The 18,631-nt window shown below is 38.7% G+C and overlaps 1 protein-coding gene and 1 non-coding gene across 4 annotated transcripts in view; both read left to right on the plus strand.

The window, feature by feature from the left end:
• Window positions 1-18,631, plus strand: part of ZFR (zinc finger RNA binding protein) — a 47,727-nt gene that overhangs the window by 14,837 nt on the left and 14,259 nt on the right. For 2 of the 3 annotated variants that reach the window (XM_048291256.1, XM_048291258.1), the window contains exons 3-14: window positions 3,298-3,580; window positions 5,035-5,179; window positions 6,013-6,231; window positions 7,420-7,670; window positions 9,095-9,286; window positions 11,380-11,680; window positions 12,585-12,778; window positions 14,143-14,262; window positions 14,765-14,910; window positions 15,275-15,437; window positions 17,532-17,737; window positions 17,950-18,100. In XM_048291256.1, coding sequence (XP_048147213.1) covers window positions 3,298-3,580; window positions 5,035-5,179; window positions 6,013-6,231; window positions 7,420-7,670; window positions 9,095-9,286; window positions 11,380-11,680; window positions 12,585-12,778; window positions 14,143-14,262; window positions 14,765-14,910; window positions 15,275-15,437; window positions 17,532-17,737; window positions 17,950-18,100 — 2,371 coding nt within the window. The remainder of the gene's footprint in view (window positions 1-3,297; window positions 3,581-5,034; window positions 5,180-6,012; window positions 6,232-7,419; window positions 7,671-9,094; window positions 9,287-11,379; window positions 11,681-12,584; window positions 12,779-14,142; window positions 14,263-14,764; window positions 14,911-15,274; window positions 15,438-17,531; window positions 17,738-17,949; window positions 18,101-18,631) is intronic. The other variant, XM_048291257.1, reaches the window with a different exon arrangement.
• Window positions 574-711, plus strand: LOC125320595. The gene has a single exon (XR_007201214.1). It is a non-coding gene; the product is annotated as a small nucleolar RNA SNORA66 (small nucleolar RNA).

An 18,631-nucleotide genomic window follows, 5' to 3' on the forward strand; every position in this document is an offset into this window, starting at 1 on the left:
TCATGAGGGATTGGTTGTGATTTAGTATTTTAGTGTGGCATGTTGTGTGCTATTTGATGTGAGGAAAACAGTCAGTACACAGGTAACTTCACAAGAATCTGCTCTGAGGAAGCTAGACTGCTGGGAAGGAAAGCAGTTGTCTGGAGCAGAGTGGGTGGCACAGCTGAAACTTCGTATGAAATGATGCATGAGGTTCTTGCCATCTGTAGTTAACGAAAAACTGATAATACTAAGATAGGTGCACAGATGAAGGAAGAGTGGAATAGTGAGTTTGGCAAAATAGTCTGGGAGGAGCTAAGTTCATCTCAGGAAACGTGATGAAGCGCTAATCACCAAACACGGATAAGAGCTCTTATAAGTTAATTGAAGAAGTTGGCACAAGGATATTTTTATGTAAATTAATTACATGAAAATGTCTGCTCATCCTACTGTTAAAGGTTTTCAGTAAGACCATGGAGAGAAGAATGTCACAAATTTAGAGGAGATGTCACCATTAATTTCTGTTATATAATATAACACAACTTTTAGAAAGGAAGAAGCAGTCAGTTCTTTTTTCAGACTTTACTTGCAGTCTTGCAAACTCGATCACTAGCTCTGCATGATGTTGCAGAAGCAAGGGGAATAGGTTTGCTAAAACAAACATGGTCACAGAACTGTATTAGCCTTAGAAATCTTAATTATTTGGGCTGTTAATTCTATGCCATTATAAGGAATTTTGCTGCACAGTTGCACAAGAAATGCAATTGTCTGTACCATAATCTTGGTAATAGTCCTGCTAGTAATGTTCATGATCTCTTCACAATTTTAAATACTGAAAACTATCAAGTATCTTTATTCATACATATTCTGAGAACAAAAGCATTTTCTTTGATAAACTGACTGGTATTGTTACTTTGCAGTCGGTTGTGAGCCCTGTATCTGATTTTGTAACAGTAACAAATACAGTTTCATTAAATTGGAAAAGCCAAGCTAGTGCTTCTGCGCAAGTCTTCTGCTCCCTTTTCCCCCCCACATTTCCCTGTATATATGTAATTTGTATGGGTTCTGACACTCAGCAGACTTATTTTGTAAGCTGCCGTGTTTCTTAACATTTCTGCTATGCTATAGTATGACCCCAACAGAAAATCCTCACATTGTTTTCTGCTAGATTAATAAATTAAGTTAGTGCACTGAATGGCTTGACAAGTACCAGAATTAGCACCAAGGATGGAATAAGATGGCTTAGCCAGGATTGGTATAGGGGTGAAGGGAAGACTAAGAGTGGGAATAGTGTGAAACAAGGCTTACTTTGTAGGCAGTATTAGACTGTTGGTGTGTTCAACTGCAGTCAGTTGTACAGTCTGTTGTCTGTTTACTCAGTTTGATGTCATTTTAGTAGATATATATTATGATAGTTACCTCAGATTTTGTGAATGTTTTACACTTCTATGCTCTTAGTTATATGCATAATGAGGCCTAATTTTATAGTCTGTCATTCACATTTACCATCATAAAACAGTCTTCCTGAATTTTGTGATAGAGTCCAATTTCTCCTGTTATGTAAACAGAGAATTTTCCTGTGAACAATAGGGAGGAGGAGTTGTTGCAAGCAGTGATGGGAGGTACATCAAAGTGGTTTAGGTCTTCACATTTTGCTCTTAGGCTAATAATTGAAAGTAACATCAAACATTATTGTAAGTACAACTCAGAACTGAATTAAAATTGGATAGAATGCAAGTAGTCTTTTCAGCAGCCAGGTACATATGATGGGAAGAAGGTGGAGTGCAGGCATATAAATCCATCAGTAGTAAAATTTTCTATGTTTCTGCTGTTAGAATGTTTTGAGGGGGGATTTTGTGTCTTTGTGAGTGTTTTAATTTATTAAAGTAAGTGGGTTCTGCTGTAATTGAATAACAAAACCAGGTTTTCTAAAAATAAGTAATAAAAAATTACTGAACAAAAGGGAGTGGTGGAAATGTCTTTTGTAAAATTAAAAGTATGTAGATATAGCTATTATTGGACAGCAGTGAAGGAAATGTACAAGAAAATCAGAATTATCACTGAATCCCTACTTGCTGTCATTGTTCCAGATAGTGCTATTTTGCCTGCTTCACTTTATTTGCTTAAAAGTCAAAATAACTATTCTAAGCTTCTAATCATAATCCACAGTTCTACATCATAATAGGACAACATCATGCAGAGTTACACTTCAGTACAGGACAATAATTCTAGTTTCTGTTCAAGTAATTAAACCTTTGAAGCAATCATTTCTTATTTCTGCTGTCAATATCTGCAGATTTTTAGTAAATTGCCTCATATTAGCATCCTACCTGCAAATTTTAGAGAGGCAGATTAGTCTCAGCATGTGCCTGGAAAATTGCCAGGGCAGTTTTCTTGCTCAGTATGATTGTCTGCACTTTTGATGCTTTGTATTGTGTCAGTGGACTTCTGCTCAAGCAAGTGAGGCCAGCTCCTCTAATTCTAACCATCTGTTGGAGAAGTCCCAGATCAGATATGTGTATCTTAAGTAAATACAACAGTTCCAAGCTAATTTTCATGAAAGTCTTTAAAATTTCATTGCTTGAATATGATGTAATGAAAAGCTTCATGCTAGTATAGGTAAATTATAAGCTCTCACAGAAAAGTAGCATTTTTCTTAATTTGACAGGTGCATCAATTTGTTGAAGAACTACTAAAGCATTTTACCGCTTGCCAGTCTGGAGAATGTAACAGCTTGAGAATACTGCATTATTTTGAATGAAAGAAGGACTTGTGTTCCACTGCTTAGAGAAAACTGAGCACAAATGCCCCCCCCCTTATGAAGTAAATCATCATCTGCATGAAATGTCAGGAACTGTAGAGATAGAACATGGATTAGTGGGTACAAATTGAAAGAGGGGACATGTAGGTTAGATGTTGGGAAGACATTCGTTACTCTGAGAGTGGCAAGATGATGAAACAGGTTGCCCAGGGAGGCTGTGGGTGTCCCAACCCTGGCAGCCTTGGCCTTGAGCAATCTGGTCTAGTGGGAGCTGGCATGGAGGCTGGGACTAGATGATCTTTCATGTCCCTTCCCATGCCTTAACATTCTGTGATTCTGTTCCATGTGTCCATCCATAGAAATTTAAGAATGATACGGCCTTTTTCATGGAGATGGAAGATGGTTAATAAAAGCCATTCAGTAAGTGTGCAGACATAGAAGGCTGCTCCAGATCTGTCTGTAGAACAGGCAAAGTATTAATCAAATGTGGGATTTTGAAATGTGTAGGCATCAGCTTTGTAGATTGGATTAATTACTTACTGTCTTCTCCCATACAGCCAGCAGCCAGCTTCGGGTGTAGCCTATTCCCATCCAACCACAGTTGCCAGCTACACTGTCCACCAGGCCCCAGTGGCAGCACACACGGTCACTGCAGCCTATGCCCCAGCTGCAGCCACGGTGGCGGTGGCCAGGCCTGCCCCAGTGGCCGTGGCAGCTGCTGCCACAGCTGCTGCCTATGGCGGGTATCCCACGGCACACACAGCTACGGACTATGGCTACACACAGCGGCAACAAGAAGCTCCACCACCACCACCTCCTGTCACCACGCAGAATTACCAGGTAGGTTCCTGCTGTGTGATTTTTAAATGATACTTTAAGAGGAGGAAGCCTGTTTGGAAAGAAAAAAAAAAAAAAGTGATTTTCTGGAACTACTGCTGTAAAGAAAAGCACTGTCTTGTGTTAGCTTAGATGTTGGCTTGGAGTGCAGTAAACTGAGTCATGGAGCTGATGTAGCTGAAAAGACTGTTCCAGTAAAAATTTTCAGTAGAGGTAGAAGCAGTTCCTTTGTCAGATTCCTGGGTGCCACTGGAGTCTAGTACCAAGCCTGTCAGGATAGAAGATTGCCCTAGGAGATAAACTACCCTGTAGGTAGTTTTTGGATATCCTCTTCTGAGGTCCCTACCTAACCTTCTGTGGATACAGGCTTTTGCAAAAGGGCTTTTGCTCTCTGTCCCCTTTAATCTTGAAATACTTTGTTTCTTGCAATATTTTTTCAATTTTTTAGTCCTGAACTTATCAAGACATTATCTAGATTCTAATTAGCATTTTGGTTTGTTTAAAAGGACAATATTATTGCTGCATGTTCTCAATTCTTTTGTACATCTTCTGCAATTTGTTATGTATTATGAGGTCAGTTGTTAGATACATTTGGAAAAAAAGAGTCCCCTAAACTAAGTAAAATAACTCCTGTTTACACAGGTTGGATGAAAAAAGATTTTGTTGTTGTATTTCTTGGAATTAAAAAGAATTTTAATACATTAGTATATTTCAGGTCTAGTAGTTCATGCTTTGCTTCCCCTCAGTCAATCAATTCTTTGTTCTTTACCATAAACATGGTGAGGATGAGAGAACACATGTACATGCAGAAAGCGGCTTCCAGGTCATCCCCTTCTAAGCTTATTAGAGATCTACTAAGTTTTAAAGGTGTCAAATGAGCTACTTGCTTTGCCTTTATAGACTAGTTATGGTTCCCTAATGAACTAGTTGATACACCAAAAAGTAAAGATAGCTTTAAAAGTACCACTTTTATACTCTAAAAAATATAACCAAGAAAAATGTTGTTAATGATGAGATTTTTAAAGCCAATATAGGTTCATGTTTCTACCCTTGAGAACTGGGCCTTTACTGGGCCTTGTAGAAATTCATGTTTTGTAGAGATCTCTGGTGGGTTTTTTCTTAATATTTTACAGAAATAGAATGTGATACAGTCATTAAAAACTATTGAGAGTAGATGCTTTTCAAAAATAATTTGGTAGAGAAAGTGATTAATCATGAGGATAGTTTGTGTATTAAGTCTGTAAAAGACCACTAGGGCTGTTTCAGTCTTGAAGTACCTGTAAAAGAACATTTAATTCCTGGAATGCATTTATTTGTATATACTGAACATGTAGATGGGGAGTTTTTATTCTGTTAGAGTACACCAGAAGACAATACTTCATTAATTCGACTCTGCGGATGACTTCTGTTACCCTAGCTGTATACCTACAGGTGGTTTCTCTGTTCTGAATCCTTAGGATTCCTACTCTTATGTTCGATCTACCGCCCCAGCTGTGGCTTATGACAGCAAACAATATTATCAGCAGCCAACTGCGACCGCAGCGGCCGTGGCTGCTGCTGCCCAGCCGCAGCCGTCAGTGGCTGAGTCCTATTACCAGACAGGTGGGTGGCATGATTCAAGCTGCTCTTGTTATTCACAATCTGTTGACTACTTTAAGCCTTAAAAATAGTTGTTTGACTATTTCACATTATCTTTTTTTTTTTGTTGTTTTTGTTAAGTTTTGTCATGTAATCTCTATCACTATGTAGAAGGGTCTTCTGTGCCTAGAACTTCATCACTTGTGACATTGCCATAAGTAGCTGCCTCTGCAGTTTGGACTGCCGCTAAATACACTCAAAACATACTTCTAGGCAAAGTTCCTACTGATTTGTCTACAAACCTTGCTGAAGTAGGTTGAGATAATCAATGTTGTGTTCAGATGATAACTTGGTTAGAAATGCTCTTTTAATTCTCTAGTTACTTCATGTATATAATTTTTTAATTATTCATATAATGATTGCTACAAAGCATGAATCCTGCCTAGTTTTTTTTTTACTTCACTTAGAAATAAGAGGAACGTTTAGCTGTGCTTTGGTTTACAGTATTCTAGTAAAAGTGTTGGATAAGAAGGTTCTTTAAAACTTTTTTACAATCATGTTAAAAACATGGTAGCACAGTTAAAAATAAATAAATAAATTTGAGGCTTACTACTGTGAGCTGTGGTGTGATTAAATCATTGTGTGGTACATGGTATACAGTGCATACCCATGACAGGAAAGCAACCCAATGTACAACACTGAAAAGCAAAACAAATGAAACAAAAATCCTGAAACAAACACCCACTCTTTACACATTTGTTCACCAGCATATTGTTAATTTTCCCTTAATTTTGTTTGCACTTTGCTCAGCTAAAACATATCAATGTTTGTTCACTTGTATTTTCTATCCTTACTAGCTCCTAAAGCAGGATATAGCCAAGGGGCAACTCAGTACACCCAAGCCCAGCAAACACGGCAAGTGACAGCTATAAAACCTGCAACCCCAAGTCCAGCAACAACAACGTTTTCCATATATCCGGTGTCCTCGACTGTGCAGCCAGTGGCAGCTGCAGCCACTGTTGTTCCATCCTATACTCAGAGTGCGACGTACAGCACAACAGCAGTAACTTACTCTGGTAAGAATTCTGCATGTTTTGGTGCTGGGATCTTTGCAGTTGCTGCAGAACAGGCTTTCGAGGCTCAGAATTTTAGCAGTTCATGCTCGATTACATCATAGTCTGCTGAGAAGTATCAACCAGTTCAGTCATTACAATGGCAGAATGTTTTGTTGTATCTTTAAAAGAGGTTTGATGTCTTATGTGTTTGTTCTGTTACATGTGAGAGTATACAGAGTGCTGGCATTGCTACATGAACCGTGACTTATTTTAAGGTCAAAAGGAATAAACAGGGGATATAAAACATAAGGAAATGCAGCCACACAGATGTTACTCTAGGAAAACAGGAAGGGTTACAGTTGTGTCTCTGTGCAGTTACAGAGACAGGAAGGAACAGTTCAGTATAAATCTTTTAAGTTTGGGTTGTTCTGACCCAAAATGGAATGAGAATGTGTGCTGAAAAGACTCTTGTTCAACCATTAGGAATCCAAAACATAGTTAAAGACGAAAATATGGTAACTTCATAGCCATAGATGGTAATTAACTGGTATGTTATAGCTACCCTGAACATTTTGTTTTCTTTTGTTTCCTGCTTAAAAAGGGCTTTTAATACTTCTTTGAGAGAGAGCCTAATTTCCTTGATTTATTCAACTACAAATCAAGGACTGTGTAGCCAGGTGTTAGTGACCAAAGCATCTTCTCTGTACCAAAACAACTTAAATCACTGAAATAGGATGTAATAGCACTAGACATTCTGTCTTTTATCTTCATTTTTTTTGCCCTTCCTCTGCATATTGTCAGTCCTTGCCATTAGGAAACTTGAACAGCAAATCTGGTTCTGGAATATTGCTTGGTTCATGGGGCCTTTGCTAAATCTTTCACTGAAATTCTTGTTCCATCATACCCAATCTTGCCAGATGTACCAGGAAATTTCATATGTTCTTTAGGGATGCTTTGATGTATCTAACATAACTGTGTATCTGCAAAGATGTGTCTAAAATTGAATATATTCCAACATGATTGGTGGCTGTATATTTGTCTACTGTGAAACATGAAGCCAAATTCAAGACTGCCTGACAAGATCTCAGTAGATTACTTATATCTTGCCTTGCCCCTCGACTGTTATGCAACATGATTTGAATTAGTGTGTTATGTAATTGATACATTATATATGGTGATGTAACATTTGTTTTTATTTTAATTTTTCAGGTACCTCCTATTCTGGCTATGAAGCTGCAGTGTATTCAGCTGCATCGTCCTATTACCAACAGCAGCAGCAGCAGCAACAGAAACAGGCAGCAGCAGCAGCTGCTGCTGCTGCTGCAACAGCTGCATGGACAGGGACCACCTTTACTAAAAAGGCACCATTCCAAAATAAGCAACTGAAACCAAAACAGCCTCCCAAACCGCCCCAGATCCACTACTGTGACGTTTGCAAGATCAGCTGTGCTGGACCACAGGTACCTGTATTATGTATTCTTTTACTATACTTTATTCTACTGTACTTGATTAATAATTTCTTCAGCTAAAAAACCTGACCCTCTTAAGAGTCACAGGATTGTAGAATGGTCTGGGTTGGAAAGGACCTTGAAGATCATCTAGTTCCAAGCTGTGTGCTGTAGGCAGGGAGACCTTCCAACAGACCAGGTTGCTCAGAGCCCCATCCAGCCTGACCTTGAGCGCTTCCAGGGATGGGGCGTCCACAGCTTCTGTGGGCAACCTGTGCCAGTGCCTCACCACCCTCACAGTAAAGAATTTCTTCTTAATACCTAAACCTACTCTTCTAGTTCAAGCCCATTCCCTCTTGTCCTGTCACTGCAGGCTTTTATAAAAAGTCTCTCTCCATCTTTCTTGTAGCCTTCCTTTAGGTACTAGAAGGTCCCAGTTAGGTCACCCCAAAGCCTTTTCTCTTCCAGGCTGAACCAACAAAACTGTCGTAGCCTTTCCTCATAGGAGGGGTGCTCCAACCCTCTAATCAAGAGTATTTGTTAATTTTTAAAGACCTGAGTCTATACTTCTACTAAAGGCATAATTAAATGAAAAGGTGTACTATCATAGAGAGGTCCTTTTGGAAGGCATAAAGATACATCCCCTGAGCTTGTACAGAGAAGCTTCATGTGACTTCAGAATTATTTGAACCTTTGGATTCTATTTGTTTCTTTAACATAGGAAACTTTTTAGAAAATACTGTTTTGAAAGCTGTGGAAGTACATAAATTTTGTGAATGGTAAACCTGAAAATGTATTCTTCGTTGTGTTCGAACTTCCCCGTTTAGTGTCACAGTGGGTACAAGTGGCTAGAAAGTAGATACAAAGTCATGCAGAGTGTTTATTTGTCAATCTGGCAAAACAGTTCTTTTTCTTTAGGTAAACTTGTCGTTATTTCCTACCCTGTCTGCTCTAGATTGCCAGTATTAATATAGAAGCTTATATCAACAACTGCATTTCTTTTTCAGTACAGCTTTATTTGTGCACTACCTTCTTTTAAGTTGATTTTTCTGTTTATCTGGATACACTTACAGTTTGAAGGAAGCTCAAAATCAAGAATAAGTGCAATGCAAGAAACTGCAATTTTCTGATCATATCAAGTTTTCAGTGGTGATATCTGTTGACCACTACTTGATTGGGGAATTGAGAAGCTAGAGGAGAAAAACCTATATTATTTTACCTAAGTGTGGAATCCAGGTGCTGGAGAAGAAAATTTTCTGGTCTTAGATGTGGCCTATTAATCCCTTAGAGCATCTCATACAGCAGAAATGTTCAGTGTAGGAGGTATTTCTTAGGTAAAATGCGTGTTTTATGCTATGTTCTATATTACATGTATTCACGTGAATGATGAACCAGCAGTACAAAGCTTACTCTGTCTGTTTTGTTTATTTAAACAGACTTATAAAGAACACTTAGAAGGCCAGAAACACAAAAAGAAAGAAGCAGCATTAAAAGCTTCCCAGAACACCAATAACAACAGTACTTCTGCTCGTGGAACTCAGAATCAGTTGCGCTGTGAGCTTTGTGATGTGTCTTGTACTGGGGCAGATGCTTATGCTGCCCATATCCGTGGAGCCAAGCATCAGAAAGTAAGAGTTTTCTTTTGTTCTTAGCATGCAAGTCAGTATATACACTTCTCCACATGATTTTTTCTCATTTTAAGGAAGGAGAAAATATTCAGGAACAATATAATTTAAATTGTTTTATTTGAAGATGTTTAGTTCTTCTTTTCCTTTCAATCTTGTTTTTAGGCTCACTATTAGAAAGGCCTTGTTGAAAGAAAGGGGGGAAATCTTGCTATGGCATCAGTGAAAAGAGGATATATTGGGATATCATGCAAATCATAGGAAGAAGGTGTGGAGTAAGATGAGGAAATGGTACCACTGAGGACATGTGGTACCATGCTTGTGCCCCCCTAACTTCTTTCAAGACTTTTCTTGAGATTCATCTTACTTGTCTGGCTGGAACAGAAAATATTTCAGTGCACTCTGAAATGCTGTAAGCTGAGCCAGTGCAAAGAATAGGAGTGTTAGGCATCGTTCCTTGGTAGTTCTTGCAAAGAAAACTGTCCTGTGGAAGGAAGGAACAATGTCCTGTAGTAGACTTTATAATGAGTATGTTTGGAAGACTTATGGTACACGTTTTTATTACTGTGTGGGTGCTCTTATGTGGGCATTCTGAAAAAAAAACTCTGAAATGCTGTGACCTGTGGTTAAAATTTTACCATACAATAGTAAATACAGTGATAGGTAGAATACGTGTTTAGATATTACAGATTTTCCTCATAACGCTGGAAAGATTAATATCATTAACAAATACAGTATTAATACTCTGCTTTTATAGCTCTTTGCATCTCAGAACATAGGCATCAGTAACATTGTTCCTATTAAAATAAATAAATCTGACAACATACTTAAAATAATTTTCCCCCAAGAGCAAAAATTAAAATTTAGACAGACTTGTCTAGTGTTCTTCCTTAAATAAATTGAGCCATTACTGTTTTGGGTTGTGCCGAATAACTCTATAGGTATATGGAGTACAATATATGTTACCCTTTTATATTTGGATATAGCTTTTTCTTTGTGATAGTCACAAACCACTGCTGTTTCAGCTTCTTACCAGTGTGAGAACGAGATCTCAAAGGACTCTCTTTATTGCTGTGGTAACTAAAGAACTGTGCATTCTACTGAAAAAAAGTAACTTTGAAGAGTTGCTTGAGCTTCAGTTTATAGTATTGTGTGACATTAATATGTCTGTATTCTGATAGGGAGCATAAAAAATAAGAACAAAAGCCTAAGAAATTAATTTGGACAGGTGTATGCATATCATGATTGTGTACATATTCACGTTTAAGGCATGTCTCACAGATTTGTATGGGGTTTTTTACTGCTATTTTCAAAACTCAGGCTTTAGGTTTGATTTTGTGTATTTTTTTCCTGTGGGCTACTTGCATTGCTTTTTTCAGGTGGTGGTCAGCAGTCACCAAAAAGAAGTGTTATTCTATGACAGACATGTTGTGGAAAGGCCTCTGCTTATTACTTCTAAGAATAAGCATGTACCTCTTTACTTTCTATGAAATGTCTCTTGAATCCTCCTTCACTCTTTCTGTACATTAGAAAAAAGGAAAATTTTTGCCTGAGGAATCCGTTCGTTCACCTTGGCTAAGTAACTTCGAAGTTCTTTCAATACGAAGACTCTTCAAATGTAGCAATCAAAAGACACAGTGTTGTTGAATCTGAATTAAATAACTCTTAGTTACATATATTGTTTGGACCAAGATAGTTCAGTGTACTGGGCTTTCATATGGAGACTAAAATGTGACTGGGCAGCAAAACAGACACATTGAAACAGTGGGAGCAAACTCTTTCCTTGAATTTTCCTGGCTTACAAGCTTTACTGTGTTTCTGTTCTTATCTAAACAGCTGTGGGAGTAAATGCCTGAATTTCTAATGGAAGTAAGCAATGTGAGATAACTATTAACTATTTCCTTGTTACAGATGACAATAGTTTTTACATGTCTATCTTATCTATCTTTTTTCTTCCCCAAGACCACTTTTGTAAAAAAAAAAAGCTATCTTTTAAATTGTGTTGCGTTTTTTCAGTTATATTTATGTTAGCAATACGTTATTTTTATCGTTAACCCCAGGGAGATCATGTTACAAATTTGTCTTCCTACTTACAGGTAGTAAAGCTGCACACAAAACTTGGCAAACCCATTCCTTCAACTGAACCAAATGTGGTTACCCAAGCTACTTCCTCAACATCCACATCTGCTTCCAAACCAACTGCCTCTGCTTCAAATATAGCAACCAGCAGCAGTACAGTGAACTCCTCTGTTGCATCCTCTGCAGTGAAAATTCTTACTCCCACGGCAAACACACCACTTAACACTGCGTCCAACAACAAAACATCTTCAACTGCTGCTAATATAGCTGTAAAGAAAATATCTACACCGAAAATAAACTTTGTTGGCAAGTACAGAAGTCAGTCTTTATTTTGAAACCTAACCTCTTCCATAAATTCTTCTTAAGAATTAGTGCAGCAGATACAAAATGTATTTAGTTAACTCTGTGCATGATTAACTCCACTGTGTTTAAGGGAATTACTGATAGGTGGTAATGTCTATTAAAGTTTTGCTTCAGAATTTATGGTGTTTTCTACCCAGTTGTTTCCATCACTTGGCCTCTCTTGAATGCTTTTCCCACCTTCATAAGAAGCCTCCTACCTTTGGTTTCTTATGTAGTAGCTGCTGGAGTATTGCAGTTTTTAGTCCTAATTTCAGTTCATGGCCTGGGCTGTTAATGCACCTGCAATAGATTGGCAGTTGGTGGTGGGCATCTGAAACATCCTTTTTACAGTGGAAAACTAACCATGGAAACTTGAACTGAACAGAGCAGAGATGGGAAACAGCTGTTCCACAGTAAGCTATCCTCTCCTCAAGGAGAGACCTATACAGTTGCAACACTAAGGGTATACTGCCTTGACCAGTACAAACATTAAAAGGTTTTGAAGTACTTTTTTTGGATGCATTTACAAAATGACAAAAAAGGAAATTACTAAAATATATATTCTGTGTCTTGAAAATATATATTCCTGTGTCTTGAAAAAGCAGGAAAACAAGTAACCAAAACGGTAATTTTATAAAGTGAAAGTTTTTCTTGTTAGAATAAAACACTTCAGTGTTTAAGTAACTTGAATGTTGTTGAACTTACTATTGAAATATTTAGTTGTATTGAAAATATATTTAAGTTTCAGTTGATTTTAAAAGACCAATAATGCTTTGGCCAGACCACAGATACTGGCAAATAAAATCCTCGGTTTGCACATCATGTTTAATCACATTCTCATTTTATGAAGGGTAATAATTTAACTTTTTTTGATTTCTAGGTGGCAATAAGCTTCAGACAACAGGAAGTAAAATGGAAGAAATGAAATCAGCTGAAAGTGTTAAAACACCTCCTGCTGCTGCAGTACAAACACAGGAAGTAAAACCTGACACAGCAGCTGAACCAGTGACTCCCACAACTCTTGCTGCCTTGCAGAGTGATGTCCAGCCAGTGGGCCATGACTATGTGGAGGAGGTATTAATATGAAAATGTGTATTATTTTTTATCTGTTTTAGTGAAACATAGTCACAGAGTGGTTGAGGTTGGTAGCGACCTCTTTAGCTCGTCTGGTTCAACCACCCTGCTTAAGAAGGACCACCAACAGCCCATCACTCAGGACCATGTCCAGATGGTTTTTGAGAATGTCAAAGGATAGAGACTCCATAACTTGCCCTGAGCAGCTGTGCCAGGGCACAGTCACTCACAATAAAAAAGAGTTTTCTGATGTTCAGCTATGTTTCAGTTGGTCCTCATTGTCTCTGGTCCTGGCACTGGACACTCAAAAGTCTTTCTCTGTCGTCTTTGCACCCTTCCACCAGGTATTTATATGCACTGATATGATTCCCCTCAGCCTCCTCTTCCCCAGATGAGACAGCTGAGGTCCCTCTGGATGTCAATGCCATCCTTTGGCATATCAGCCACTCTTCTTAGTTTTGTGTCATCAGCAAACTAGCTGAGGGTACATTCCGCCCCACTGCCCAGAGCATTACTGAAGATGTTACAGGACGGTGTTGATCCTGGGGTTGCACTGCTGGCTCCTGGCCTCCAGCTGGCCTTCATTCTGCTGATCACCACCCTTGGCCAGGCTGTTCAGACAGCTTTCAGTCCACCTCACTGTATGCTTATCCAGCCTATGCATTAACAGCTTGTGTAGGAGGATATTGTGGTGAGACTGTGTCCAAGGCTTTACTGAAATCCCAGTAGACAGTCTTGACTGCTCTGTCTGCATCTACCAGCCCTTCACCTTGGTGAAGTCGTGCTGACTGCTCCTGATGGTTTTCTTGCTCTCATTATACCTGGCAATGGTTTCCAGGATTAGCTGCTCCATCACCTTCCCAGAGATCAAGATGAGGTTGACTATCTGTAATTCTCTGGGTTCTCACTGAAGATAAGAGTGACAAGGCATTGAACCTGCAAAGGCTTGTGCATATGTTTACATTTTTGTATTGTGCATGTTTCTTTTTTGCTCAGTGGGGCATTCTTCATGTGGTTGGTATGAGACAGGTGGATTAAGTGTGATGTAAATTTTGCATGATATACAGGTTTATAATTTATTACCTCAGTATGTTCAGATTTGACTTTACAGCTGTGCACTCTTTGAAATGGAAGGCCCTTGTTCCTTGCTCGTTACCAAGCACAGTGGTGTGTCTGTCAGAACTGAAGGTTCTACTTTTCTACTTTGCCTTCTTTCACTTATTGTGTGAACTTCTTAATATGTCTTGAGACAGGTAGACATTATCAAGTGTCACTGGAGAATTAGATTAATGGATAATTAAATTTTATATCCCCTTTATTACAAAAAAAAAAAAGGCCAAAGGTGTTATAACTTTATTTTTCAGGTAAGGAATGATGAAGGAAAGGTGATCCGCTTTCACTGTAAACTCTGTGAATGCAGTTTTAATGATCCTAATGCCAAGGAGATGCACTTGAAAGGGCGGCGGCACAGACTTCAGTACAAGGTAGAAATGCTAATGCTTCTCTCTGAAAATTGACCAAATATCAGCTGACTGGTTGCCCGTTCTTAGGTTTAAAGACTAGACAAAAGGAGGCATTCTGTGTAAATAGCATGTTAAAAAAGAGAAATATATTTCTTAGGCAATATAGTCTTTAAAGAATAATGCAAACTGTGAAACTGTTACTTTGGTTGGGTTTTTTAAAATGTTTTGAATATTGCTTGTAGTACAACCTATGCAAGCAACAATAGGTTCTTTATGTTGCTTACCATTGAGTTTTAAGAGAGTAAAATAGTATTGCTCAGTGGTTTTGGTAGGATAAGCAACACACACTCTTTGTGTTGCAGATTTTTTAGTGATAAGTGCATTTGTGCAGTTCTAAAACTGCATTTTACTCTCCTTGATTTTCTTGTAGATGACTAGTGTATGTTAAATATGTCAGAACAGCTCTGTAACCTTGAGATGAGGACAGGAAAGCAACATTTAATTCATTATTTTTCTGATCTAGAAAAAAGTAAACCCAGATTTACAAGTAGAAGTAAAGCCCAGTATTCGAGCAAGAAAAATTCAAGAGGAGAAGATGAGGAAACAGATGCAGAAAGAAGAATACTGGAGAAGGCGAGAAGAGGAGGAACGCTGGAGGATGGAAATGAGGTAATGCATTCTGTTTCTTGAATGAATGTGACAAAGCTGCTGTCAGATTGTCTGAAACTAAACTCTGTATTTACTTATTTTAAATACTCAGGGACCTCTGTACTGTCTTGTTTTAAATCGTCATTCTCTCTCTGCAGTTTTTGCTTGTTACTGTTCAATCCTTCTGAGGAATGCAGAGTTAGTAGAATTACTTTGCTATAAATCCAGACCTACTTTTACAACAGTAATTCATGTTAGTTACCCTCTGTTCATTGGTATTTGCTTATGGCTGCTAAAAGTTGTTGAGGATAGAGAAGAATCTCTCTAGAGCAATGGCAAGTATTAACTGCTGTATAAAGAGAACACTTTGACTGATGCACTTCAGGCGATATGAAGAGGACATGTACTGGAGGAGAATGGAGGAAGAGCAACATCACTGGGATGACCGTCGCAGAATACCAGATGGAGGATATCCTCATGGCCCTCCAGGACCTCTAGGCCTGCTGGGAGTTAGACCTGGAATGCCTCCTCAACCCCAAGGACCAGCTGTGAGTTTCTTAACTTGAGAAAAAAATTAAACTATTCTTACCAGCAGGCACAGTTAAGAATTATAAATTATTCAGTGCTGCTTCACTTGTCTCCAGTGTTTCTTAATAAAGGATTTGGAAAAGTGAAGAGGAAATTATATGCTAATGAAATGGTGTAGGTGGACTAGTCTTCCAAAGTAAGTCCAGTGGAATGAAAAGAGGATGCTTCAAATACTGCTGCTTCTGAAATACAAGTCGTACTGGATTTTTGTACTTTTTACTTTATTTGATTGCATTATACAACATTATTTAACTAACTGTGGACAAATGTATGGATAAAAAGTGGCTGGATCATCAGTCTTGGAGAGTAATGCTTAGTGGTGCATCATACTCTAGCTGTGTGGAGTGCAGTACCACATGGGTTGGTCCTGGGATTAGTCTGATAAGCACTTTATCAGTGATCTGAAAGGTGATGGAGTGAGTGTACACTCCTGAGGTTTGCAACTGGCATGAACCTCAGTCATCTTGGGTGGGGAGTATACCTGATACCTTTGAGGGCAAGGCCACCATACAGAGGAACCTAGGCAGGCTGTAGGAATGGAACATTACGGAATTCTGCAAGAAAAATGCCTAATGCTGAATTCAGAAAGGAATAACCCCTTGAATTGATAGTGTCTGGGTAGCAGTCCTGGTGAAAGGGATGCAGGGGTCCTGGCAAACAGCAATCTAGGTATGAGTCAGCAGTGTGCCCTGGCAGCAGGGCCAGCAGCAACCTGGGCTTTAGTAACAGGAGCATAATTAATAGATGAAGGGAAGTGATCAGCTTTCGTTAGACCCTAACTGCAGTGCTACATTTAATTTTGGGCTTTCCAATAGAAGATATATAAACCATAATAGGCTCAGTGTGGGGCTACCAGGATGGTCAGGGGTCTGATGATGCCTTATCCCCTAGTCCTAGAATTAAGTCAGACATGGTTAAGGGATAAAAGGGTTTTTACTTTGGTATTTAATAGGGATCTTTATGGTGCAACAGTTCGTCAAGATGGAACATGCCAAAATACACGCACCCCATATATCACATATACAATTTTATAGACCTTGCAAATTAGCATATCTGACAAAGATTCCCCAATGAGAGGCTTAAATGAATGGTGTGACATCTCCCTATTCAAAAGTATTCCCCCCCAGATGGGCCTAATCTTAGTTTACAGAATACGTTCTAGAGAGGGCCTTGGCTTTTCAAGATAGCACAAGGCTTTCTGGCCTCCAGCTGTGAGGCCTTCAGGATATGTGGTGTTCTGGCCTAGCAGAATTCCAGGACTATGCAAAGATACCAGGCTTAAACATTGCAAGTATGTGTGCTAAGGACACTGAGAATACATGAAAGGTATGTAAAAGGAAAAGGCAAAAAATCATCATGGCATCACTGGAACACGTGCCCTGTGAGGAGAAACAGGCATCTGGGCTTGTTCAGCCTGGAGAAGAGAGAGCTTCAGTGGGATGTAATAGCCTTCTAATAGCTGTGCATTATAAAGGATATGGAGCTAGGCTTTTTACAGTCCTGAGAGGGTGAGATAACACGGAGTTTAAGCCAAGGCAAAAGAGGTTGAGACTGAATACAGGAAATCATCTTTTTTTTATACAGCTGTTGTGCAACCTCCATCTTTAAAGGTTTTCAAAAACCAACAGGCTAAAACCCTGAACAACATGATGTGGTCTTCAAGCTGACCATGTTTTGCACAGGAGGTTGGTCTCAATGACCTTCTGAGGGTCCATCTTGTGATTGTATGAAAGCAGTTGTGGATGCTTTATTTTGCAGCAATATGCAAATATTTCCCAGTTGACAGAAAGACAAGAAGTACTAATGTTGCGGAGGTACCTCTGATCTTGGGATTTTGCTTTTGTTTAATTTCGATACATTTCATGTCTTTTCAGACATGATTGATTGTGACCAGCGTAGGCTGTTGAGGAGATTTCATGTTTTGTTACATTTCAGTGATGTGAGGTTTGAATATTCTGTTCTTTATCCACATGTTTGGGTTTTCCTCATTTTGTCTCATTTGTGACCTTGGAAGTGCACCCAAGTCTCAGAAATACACTTTTTTGTCTGTTCAGCCTCTGCGCCGCCCTGACTCCTCTGATGACCGCTATGTGATGACCAAGCATGCTGCTATATATCCAACTGAGGAGGAACTTCAGGCAGTCCAAAAAATTGTTTCTATTACTGAGCGTGCTTTGAAACTGGTTTCTGACAGCATGACTGATCATGAAAAAAGCAAGAACAAAGAGGGAGATGACAAAAAGGATGGAAGTAAAGACAGGTATTTTACTTTATTACTTTTTAAGAATTTTATTGTTTTTCTTTCCCGTTATCCATGCTTCCAGGATCTCATCTCTTTGGGGTTTTTTACAGTATTTTGAAGTCTCAGAAGCATGTGGAATACTGTTTTTTATTTCACTTTTTTATCTTAAGGATTATTTTTATTATTTTTACATTATTATTTTAAATGCAACTTTTAACTATAATTCACAGAGCTTTGAAAGGCGTTTTACGGGTGGGCGTTTTGGCTAAAGGTTTGCTACTCCGTGGAGACCGAAACGTCAATCTTGTTTTGTTGTGTGCTGAGAAGCCCTCCAAGACGTTACTGAGTCGTATTGCTGAAAGTCTCCCTAAGCAACTTGCAGTAAGTAGAATTTAGATTTTTAGATTTGAATTTTTGTAAGAGTACTGTTAAAATCTGTCCTCAAGTTAAATGTCTGCAGGGCTCACTGTGCTGCTGCGTGACATAGCCAAGGTTCAGTTTCTTTCCGTATTCTGAGTGTTTCTGTCTGAATTCAGAGACTGCTGCGTGTTCTGCTTTCTCTATATTGTGTCCATACAAGTGTGTGCTCTAGCAGTGTAGTATCAATCACCATTTAATAGACTTCATTTATGTGGGAAATAGAAATGAGCACGAGGAAGGCCATTAATCAGTTACCAGTAGCAATAGAGGTAATTGCACAGTGTTACAGCACGCCTGCTGCCTCAAGGTCAAAGTTCTCCATTAATGCCTGTCTTTTGTACTTACATATTGGCTCCTATTCATATGTGTCAGTGCTTTATAGTTCAGAATTAGTTAGCTAAGTCTTATGTGGGATTTTTTTTATAATTTGGACCTTTAGAAAAGCAAACATGCAGTCTTAGAGCATTCAGTGAAATTAATACAAACCCTTTA

This window comes from Corvus hawaiiensis, chromosome Z (assembly GCF_020740725.1).
Source record: "Corvus hawaiiensis isolate bCorHaw1 chromosome Z, bCorHaw1.pri.cur, whole genome shotgun sequence".
Classification (NCBI taxonomy): Eukaryota; Metazoa; Chordata; class Aves; order Passeriformes; family Corvidae; genus Corvus; species Corvus hawaiiensis.